The 10,280-nt window shown below is 42.2% G+C and overlaps 1 protein-coding gene across 6 annotated transcripts in view; it reads left to right on the top strand.

Annotated features, from left to right (window-relative positions):
* The first annotated feature begins 1,006 nt into the window (after window positions 1-1,006).
* LOC116852035 (atrial natriuretic peptide receptor 1-like) overlaps window positions 1,007-10,280 on the top strand; it is a 115,369-nt gene continuing 106,095 nt past the window's right edge. For 2 of the 6 annotated variants that reach the window (XM_032831998.1, XM_032831996.1), the window contains exon 1: window positions 8,094-9,061. Coding sequence is in view for 3 of the 6 variants with exons in the window: in XM_032831994.1 (XP_032687885.1) it covers window positions 2,099-2,324; window positions 2,711-2,881; window positions 3,142-3,316; window positions 3,451-3,659 (781 nt within the window). In the remaining 3 variants the exon portion in view is untranslated. Of the gene's footprint in view, window positions 2,325-2,710; window positions 2,882-3,141; window positions 3,317-3,450; window positions 3,660-8,093; window positions 9,062-10,280 lie in introns of those variants that run through there. The other 4 variants (XM_032831994.1, XM_032831995.1, XM_032832000.1 and 1 more) reach the window with 4 other exon arrangements.

The following is a 10,280-nucleotide window of genomic DNA, read 5'->3' as shown; positions in this document are numbered from 1 at the left end:
ATATATATATATATATATATATATATATATATATATATATATATATATGTATATCTACAAAAACTCTTAAAAATTTTGAAGATATTTATTTAAAGATATATTTTTAATAATATCTAATTTGTGATATTATTTAATAAACATTAAATCATTGAGTCTGTATTGCTCAGTAATTAGGACATGATTAACTTTTCCGTTTAATTACTGATACAATTGGCATTATATAATATTTTGTTAAAATTATAAAAAAATTGCTATTGATTATTTTATTTCTTATTATATCTTTCAATTTGCTGAAAAACTAGAGTTTTACATAAACGTTAGTTTTGTTAGTAATTCCATTAATTATTTATTGTAAAAGCATTGTGAAAGCATGATCAGTCATTGGGACATTTATCTCGTTTAACACATTTAAGAAGCATAGATGTTAACGTACATGTTAGAAGTTTCTGAACACGGGCTATAAAAAAATGTCGTTTCTCGTTTCAATTGTATATTAACAATCGATTCTTTAGTTACTAAATCAAGAGACACTCAGCATCTGATATTTTAATTCAGATTATTGTCGCGCACAATTCATAGTGTTATTAGCTCCAGGAGACATGTTTATTTTCGTCCCGCTTGTTACACAAGACATTATGACGATGACTATGTCAACGTTATATGACACTTCAGTGCGTATCCTAATCTCCAAATCTTAATTCATAGATCTAATTCGAGAGAGAAACAGAGGGCTCGCGCCGATTCGACGATAAGCAGAGGCCGGTGACAACGCGCGCACGTATCTCTGCGGACGATCCTGCCGCGAAGAATGAAAAGACGCTTGGCCAGGGTGCGAGGTGTGAGAGAATCCTTACTCGAGAGGCAACAGGGGGATAACGACGGTTAACCCTCTCCGAAGGGAGAAAGAGGAGTAAGTGTGCGCATCGGAGTTTCTCGATAACTACTATCAATCCGATGAGCGAGATATCCGTGATAACGCGGGGCGGCGACGCGCTTGTGTGTAGGCGCTTGTCGTCACCGGGGCAAAGCGGTTCGCAATGATCGAGGTGTCAGTGTCGCCGGCAATCTCGATGAATCGCGGTCCTTCGCGCTCGAATACTCGCAGTCGATCACGCTTTTTCACTCGTATGTCCTCTCAATGACACTTGGTCGACGCCACAATCGGTTGACGCTTCTTTCCCTCGAGTCGTCACTCTGTGCTCGGTGCAATTCGCGAATCATTCTACCTTCGACATTGTGCGCGTACTCACCAAATGCGAGTGAGCATCAAGCATCTCTGTCGTTTGTGGATTTTGGCTTGACGGAGTAATCCACTTCGCACATTTCCCGCGGTGATTATGATCGCATGTAGATTCGTCGACGGAATCCCTGCAGTGCTAATGTGATATCTGTTTGAAAAATATCAGCGACTTAGAGTGCGTCTGGATAACTTGGAAACGATTACGTCGACGTAATTGTACTTACTATAATCTCTTATGATTCGTTTTGTGACTTTCAAAGTACTGATAACGTGCGGACAGTAAATTATATCAGCGCTAAATAAAGCGCTGTTTGCTAGTCCTGCAAGGAGTAAGCAAGTCGAACATAATTGACAAGTGTCGCTTGTTGTTGTTCAGTGAAATTAGATTTCTAATTTTTCAAATTGTACATTCGTGTAATTTTGTTTGCAATTTTTCTACGTGCGATCTGCATTGTGACATTTTGTTCTATTACGATAACAAGCACGGGGTAAAGCAACTTTCGCGGGGGATAATTTGTTCGTGATTTATTCAACAAAGAGCGATATTTTCCGTTGCAAAATAGAAGGCAACCGTTGCAGTGGAACAATACCGACTATGATCGGACGCGGGGTGCGAAATTAGAGAGTACAACGCATGCGGCAGTGCTGTACCTTAACTCGCGACAGTGACGCGTAGGCTTGTGAATCGGTATCTTTGCGTGGTAGTGCGGAGCTTTTTTCGTTAAGATGAAGGAGATATTTATCGTGTGATTGTGCTAGCGTGTGATGTTGCGCGCGACCGAAGCGATGACGTTTCGCGACACTCGATCTGGATCAGCGAAAGGCCCGATTTGAGTCGATTCGCATTCTTTCGTACACATGGGTTCCCGCAGGTTCGTCATGCTGACGATTCTATGGCTGATGCATCATCGGACGGAAGGCAGGATAACCACAGAATGCCGCAAAGTGCAGCTGCATCGCGACTGCGAGGCTTTGTGCAACACGAACCCCAACGGCGTGCTTTCTTGCGAGCTGAGGGTCGCTGTTCTTTTGCCATCGGACTCGAATTTCGATATTTCCTTATCTAAGGTTCAGCCAGTTCTTGGTAAGGAGACTCGGGCTGGCAGCAAGCTGGCAGGGCGAAGCTAAATAATTTCAAACTCCGTATAGGATTGCAAATATTTTATATACGCGAGATTAAATTTTATTCAAATTAAAATTCCGCGCGCAAAACATTCGGCAAAGTTTTGACCAAAATTAAACCCGGTATTTTCTCTGCAGATTATGCAATGTGCAACACACGCGATTGAATCAAATTATCATTACATTTATCTTTTGTGATAAAATGTGTAATTAAGATAAAATTATATACTCTCTTCAACGATGCTCCATGTTGCCTTATCTGAGCGAAAAACAAAGATAAATTAGTTTCACTATTTATGAATACAGCGTATTTTGTCGTGCTGCAAGAAATACCTTGCTTTTGTGTAGATTTAGCGGAGTACGCAGCGAGATCGCAGAATTTGTTGCCGTATTGGCTGAAATTGAAGTTTCTACCGCAGGACGACTATTGCGACGCGACGTATGCGCAAATTGGCGCGATCTACAGCAACGGGCACTGTGTGCACTTGTTCCTCGGGCCGGCGTGCGATTATTGCGTCGGTATGTCAACTCAACTCTTTGAAAATGTACCTATCCACTCCCGAGTACCGTCACAGCAAGAATAGTGGTGAGCGAAATAATTCCGCTCCGAAATTACACAGTTTTTTGTTCTATATGCTTTTGTTCTATATGCTTTTTGATCCTTTTGCACCGTGGTATTTGCATATACAGAAGCAGACCGCAAATTTTCCTCTTACCATCTTCTTTCTGTTCGTTTTTGTTCTTATCATCATATCATACATTCGGGGCTGTTTTTATAGCGGCCGTTGGCAGAATGGTGAAGTTTTTCGGGACACCGCTGATTACTACGGGAGGATTTACGTACGACTTCACCGAGAAGAAAGTCGAGTGCAAAGATGAGTACTTCATGACCACGAGAATCGGAAATTTGGCCTTCAGGGATATGGCCAAATTTTTCGTAGCTGTAATGAACAGGTACGCACAATATAATAAACTCTATATAAATATTCATATATTGCATTTCTGTGATAAAGCCTTCTTTCTTTCTCATTTTTCCTGTCTCGATGTGATAATATATAAATAACTTTTCGTTTTTCTCTGTAAATCAGCTATAAGTGGCGTAAGGTGCACCTGGTTTATGCGACCAACGGGCAGAGGCAAGTTGCCGGTCGGCACACGTGTCAACTCATGATGAAGTCAATGGTGGAATTCATCAGGAAGGAGCAGCATATTACTTACGGCACTTTCGACATCGAAGGTACGAGCCCTAAGAACTACCCGGAGGTGTTGAGGGAGCATGTCGGCAGTGCGTACGGGGGTGAGTGATTTTTCATTATTTATTACATTATTTAGGTGCCGTGCAATTTTGTCGTGTCATTATTATCCGCCGATGTATATTATCCATGCGTACAATAACTATATATTATTCACCATTCGATTTTATTCACTTCCTCGCTTATGAAATACGACATTGTGGTATCAAATACAGATTAAAGAGATATTAATCGTCTCTTCGTGTTTATCCATATTTATCGCATACCGCCGCCTTTAACTGATCGTGTCGTAAACAAGTATTTAAATATAGCCATATTTCGTTTCGTTATAATATAACGAATCGCCGATAAGTACACCGTGTCATCTCGCACGGTTGTCCACTGGCAGGAGTGCTTCGTAACGAAACAGTTTCGATCGCGCGAAGATATTGACTCGCAAATATTGTCTGATGTATAAAAAATTAGCGATTGTTATTAAGACTGAAATCAGTTCAACAATCAACTTTCCTGCACTTTGGTCCGATATATCTAAAATTATTGAGCACCTTATCGGCATCTGTCGTGTGCTGAAAGCGTTACGGAAAGCAATTTCATCTTCCAAAATTTGACTGCTTTAAAATCGTATCGGCTTACGTAATTTACCGACATAAAAACCATCTTCGCGTGCGCATTCTTTTTTTAATCATTTCGCGACGCTAGTGGAAGCGCCGCTTTAAGTGTTCGCTATAAATTTGACAACAATCAATACGCGTCGGGGAAATGTGATACATCGCGTACATTAATCATCTCGAGAGGTTTTACTCCGGTTGTAATTCCCTGTCGTTTCTCCCCTGACGTTACATAGGCATAATCGTTTTTCTTTTAATATTGGTTAGACTGATATTTATACACCTCTGTCGCGCGAATTTTGTAAAATACATTTTACAGGAACATCCTGCTAATATGAATGAAGAATTTCTCGTTTAAAATCTTTGAATTGTCGTTAGATAAATGAAAATACTAGTGAGAAGTAATTTGTTGGTAAATGTAGCTCTTAGACATCGTTTCATTGTAACGTCAATAGCGGGAAAAAGATATTTGCACAATTTTTTGGTTTAATTTTCTATAATCGTGAAATGAAGCGTCGCTTATCGTATCACGCGTGTTATCGCGCAACGTTATCGCGTCTGAGCATTTCTATTATTGATATCTGCTTATACAGTTTGACAAGTTAGTATATATATATACACGTCTAAATTTAAACATTCCCTTAATGAACCAATGTGGCGTAGTTGCTTATCGATATCGATTTAAAGTGTTACAAGGATTTTCGCCCTGACGCGATCCTTTCATATCCGAAGATAACATATATCGCGCGTGTCTGTTATAATTGAAATGAGTAGAAACAAATATAAATTAATGACATAAATATAAATTAATGAACGATATAAAGGCAATTTTGTATCAGTAATCTTTCCACACATTTTGCCGTTTTATAGCATAAGTAATATGAATATTATTCGCGTATATATATTTTGTCAAAAAATACTTGAAAATATTTCTATTCGTCACATGAATCGCGGCAGTTTTGGCCTGAATACATATTTCGAGTACTGAGATATTTTATCAACCGTCGAAAAGTATTGGCTTACCGCGGAGGATTCGCTAGAGCGACCTTGCGTTGGTAAGAATCGTCGGTAACGAGCTACGCGCGGTGGAGAGAAAGAGATTGCAAACCGTCTCTAAAATCTCTATCTTAAATGTATGTTTCGGGGACTTTAACAAGTGTACGCGCGTTTATTGGTGCCTATCAAATTATTTTTTACTCGGTTTTAACGAATTCAGTCAGATTTAATTTTACATATTTCTACAATTCTATTTCGCAAGAAAGGTAATCGCTATCGTTCGCGTTGCTATTGCGCGAAATGACATCAATAGACGTGTTAGTTTAAGTCGCATTGCGAAACACATTATCTCGCGTGTTATTATTTCACGAGAAATATTCTCGCGCGTGTGTAAGTTACGCGAAAACGGGGATAGGCGCTTTTATGCAACTTGAAAATTGAAGAATCTTAAAACGCGCGGCGTCATGTGGACGCGTCATTCGCATCCATATGTCACTCTCGTCACCAAGCGAATACACATTTGCGAACGTCGCCGTTGCATTATGCATAAAACATATCGATAACGTTGCGAAGGTGTATGCAAATAAGCGCTCACGACAGTTTTTCGCTTACGCCGCATAAATGTTGCAGTTTTATGATATATGTAGCTAAGTTGAGCGGCATAAGAGCATTAGGCTTAATGGGAGCAAGTACCGTCTTGAAAGTTACGTCTTCCACGATAAGGACATTAGCGAATGCTTTTAAGTTCCTCCGACTCGGCGCAAGGCACGATGAGAATGTCTGCAGAAAAATCTTCAACGATCATCAAATGCGACGTGACACTCCTACATGTCCTAACGTTGATGTAAAGTGCAAAGTGTTTTGAGTTTCTTGCGGCTCTCTCTACGTTTGACCCACTAGATCGAGCATTTCTTCCTTCATTTATTCAGGCATCTCTTTTTGTATCTCTGCAGTATTTCGACGGTGAATCTGTACAAATAAATCAAAATTTTCTTGAAGCGAAACGCACTTCCGATCACACGAATGTTCAATAACGTGACGTGGGAGGTAGTTGATTGTCATTTTAAATTTAGGACTTTACGAACTCTCTTTTTGTTACGTTATGCCTTATATTCGTGCCATTCTCTAGGCTGGTATCGCGCATACCGTTGATGACAGACATGTTTCTGTATGATGGAACTCTCTCAATCAGTTAGAAAGCTATTCTAAATGATAGATAGACTACGCGGGCAACTCTTACGTAAGTGACACGTTCGACAGTTCTTTCACTTCGAAGATCAGAGAGCCGATCTTGATGGTATGCACGATAGGTACGCGGAAGAAACGCGCGTGTTTAAAGCGATGATTGCGAAAGGAAAGCAGGAGCGAGGGGGAAAATATAGATTGTTATAATTTTGCGTCTGATAAGCATTTGCCTGCATCTTCAATCACCGCAATATATATTATTGTCACGTAATTTGGAGTGATTTATTATTGAGGAACGAGTGAGTCACTAATAGCGAATAGATCCGTTCGGGAAAGGAGTGCACACAGTTGACGATCGCAATCTCCGAGTTATCGATAATTCGCTACTCGGCATTGTCACGTACGTGATCTCAGATACTGTAAAGTTCTATTTCTTCGTTAGTATTTGTGGGCATGCAGGTAGAGTGGCGCGTTATCGATAAGAACGCGCGATAGACGGACGTCCCATTACGACTTCCCCGAGATATTTTTAATACTTTCCAAATCTTTTTTCTCACTTCTCGAAGCGATGAGTCAGCCTTACGTCGCGTGAATCGCAGATTTTCGTATTTAATATACACCGAAGGGAATGTTTAATCTCGCCTTCTGCATTTTACTGTTTCTTTACGAAGAGAATTACGGAGAAATATCTGAAAGCGTGTAGCAAAATCCTACGAAATTTCATCCAGAGCACTCCATCGTGTCTCGGATCTACTGTGGAGTGCCTTAGGATCAGATTCCATAAGCTTTTGTTTCCTCTGTCCTTTTTTAACGAAAAATGTGAAGTAAACTGTTTATTCGTTGCAACTTTACCATTTCCAACTTGGAACTTCCCGACGAGCAAATCCCAAATGAAATTTCCGTTAAACTAAAGTTAATTCGCGTGTGAAATTAACCAACAAACGGAGTCGCGTTCCGATCCATTTACACTCCCACTTGCACAACCTTAATTCGCGAGAATCCTTTTATAGTTTCGGCGCGGAGCACCTTCGGTCCTTTAAGTAGGAGATACTTCGATTGTGTTTTTCGCGCGAGTGTATCGCGCGATATTTCAACTTTCTCTAAAAAGAAAAAGAAAGAAAGCGAAAGGAGAAAGAGAGAGTAAAAAGCTCCCTACATCGTACTCGTTGGTGGATTACTCTCCCAAGGTGATTTCTTTTCCGCGGAATCCACAGAGGACCCGCACGATCGCGAGCGCGCATCACTCTCCGAAGATAGATAACCCGTGTATAGTAGTGGCTTATCACTTCTAACTCGCAGCCCTAAACGCTCCCGTCCATGTCCCGTAGCGATTCGCTGCGGAATGAAAGGTGTGGTGTGTACCAAGAGGGTGTACAGAGGATCGACGCATGCGTTCTATTTCCTCGTTGTCTACCTTCGTAGAGGCGCACAGCGACGTCCACCTACACGATCTCGGAGTGGTGCGTATTCGCCTAGAGCGAGGCTGGCCGATGTGGGGGTGCGATAAAGAGAGAGACCGGCGCGGCCGAGATAGATAGATAGACAGATCGAGAGATGGATAAGGAGAGAGATAGAGAGAAGAGGGCGGAGAGGGCCGGTGGGATCGAAGGGAGGAAAGGAGAGAGCTGGAGGCAGAGGGAGAGCGAAAGAGAGAGAGATGGTAAATGAGGATGGAGAGGAGGAGTGATCGTCGACTTCGGTGGGCGATCCGGAGCACCGTGCTTTCCTTCGGTCCGCTCTCAGTTTCAATCGCGCGCTCCGAGCTTGCTCCGAGAGCGCGAGGAGAGATCCGCGGTGATCCGGTGATCGAGGCAATTCTACCGTCGCGATCGATCGCGGGAACGTAACCGACAGCTGCCTAGATCGCAATGGTCCGACGGAGAGTTTGAAATGATCGATTGGTTGGTCAGATGAGCGGGGAGAGGCCGGAGTCCACGATCGATCCGATCGATTCTCGATCGCGAAGGTGCCTGCCACCGGTTTGGTTCTCCAAGGGAGACCGGCCGTCTTCGTGCGACATTGACTCGCGTGCAACACGTGTCTCGTGACGGAATCGCAAATGAAAATCGAATTCAGTCGGACATGGTAAACGAGCTGATCTGGCAGTGAATAGAAACCGCATTGGACCATACTGGAGAACGTCGTATTCAATCGCAGGCACGTGATCGTCGCAGATAGACTACGACATTAGGCGACACGATTCGCTATACGCGTATCTTTTTCGTTGTTAAAGGGACCATCTGAGTCCGGTAAGCTCCGTGCACGGCTAGACTTTTACATCTGTCTGCGATAAAGCTCCGAGACAGCTCAAATTCGAAATTGTCCGCTCGTGCGTAGTGGCTCTCTCGAGCGGAAAACACGTGACATTTCTTCGCTGGATCAGACGGCTTTTCCATCTATATGGAAAGCTCTCGATACCTCTACGTCAGTCGACCGGCCTCTCCCAGCGCCTGATTGGCGAACTTCGGCAAAGGACGGCACGGAAACTGTTGTTAATTATAATGGAATCGTGAATTCTCTTCGTCGTAAGATCTCTTCGAAATGTTTGGCGAAGTTTGAATCGACTTCTTTGTAATGTGTGTAGTAATTAAATACCCGTGAATTATCACGAGTATCGTCATTCAAAAACGATGCAGAGTGAGCAAACTTTACAATGAGTGAGATTCATATTGAATGCGGAATTAATTCAAACTAGATCTTACAAATTTGTAGGCTTGTTATTACAGGAGGCTTGTCTTTAGTTGTAGCCTTTTAATTGTGCCTTTTAATTGGCCATAATTACGCAAGAATGATTCAACTCACAGAATTATAATTTTTGAATTTTTGTCACCAATGAATAGTTCATACGTCTCTCTGCATAAAACAAAAAGGATCCAAGCCTTACAGGCGCCTAAAATTAATAAAAATAAATAGTTTTATTTTCTACTAGTTGCACCATTTTTGTTAGTTTTTTCTATCCATCTTTTTAAAGCTTTTTTTAAGCTTGTCAATGAAAAAACTTCAAAGAGAAGAAAATTGACCATGCCTAACTTGTGGAACGTTTGCGAATAACCTCAGTGCTATCCATACTTTTTAGATCATTCATTAAATTTTCATCATTATTTTTCTAGAAACGTACTTCATGGTTTGAATCACTCTTGCATGAGTAAGGTTACAGTTGTGCAAAATTCAAAGTGCGAAATATCTTCCGAGAAAGCTTAATGAATAATACATTTGTAAATTGTAATTATTGCGATAAACACCGAGTACTTCTCTCTTGCACCACGCGAAGGAGAGTTTGCGACGTCAATTTAGATCGAGAAATGCCTCCGCGCGGAGGCTGCCTCAACTTCCCAGACGTCGCGTCGTCGATACGTATTTCCACTCGCATTATGAAATCGCGACGACACGTCTCGGACACTTTTGTAAATCGCGCCGCATTCGCGCGCTTCTTCTCAGCAATGCTAATCGTCGACGCGAGAACGGACGGACTGATCGCCGCGCGGGTCGTAAAAAGTCGCGCGGATGTTTTTGCTCCGCGCGGCGCTGACGAGAACAGCTGCTATGGTAATAAATTCCCAGGCTTTTGCCTTGTTTTTCTCCCCTTTCGGCGTCGACTCATATTGGCAGCGGGAGCAAATATATTCGTGTACACACACGACACGGTAGGGCCTTTATTTCGCGCGGAATATCTTTTTCTCCTCCGTCGCGCCGGAGCGCGAACGATCATCGATGCGAATCCGCCGGCTGATGCCGGGAGCTTATTCGTTATGCGAATTTTATACGATCTCACGGTGCCGTAAAGGCTTTAGAGCAGCAGTAGTTCAGTCTCACCTCGTGGAGAGAGGGAGAGAGAGAGAGAGAGAGAGAGAGAGAGAGAGAGAGAGAGAGAGAGAG

This window comes from Odontomachus brunneus, unplaced genomic scaffold (assembly GCF_010583005.1).
Source record: "Odontomachus brunneus isolate Ranch 3 - 2012 unplaced genomic scaffold, Obru_v1 Obru_scaffold_200, whole genome shotgun sequence".
Lineage (NCBI taxonomy): Eukaryota > Metazoa > Arthropoda > Insecta > Hymenoptera > Formicidae > Odontomachus > Odontomachus brunneus.
This window is presented reverse-complemented; position numbering and strand designations above follow the sequence as displayed.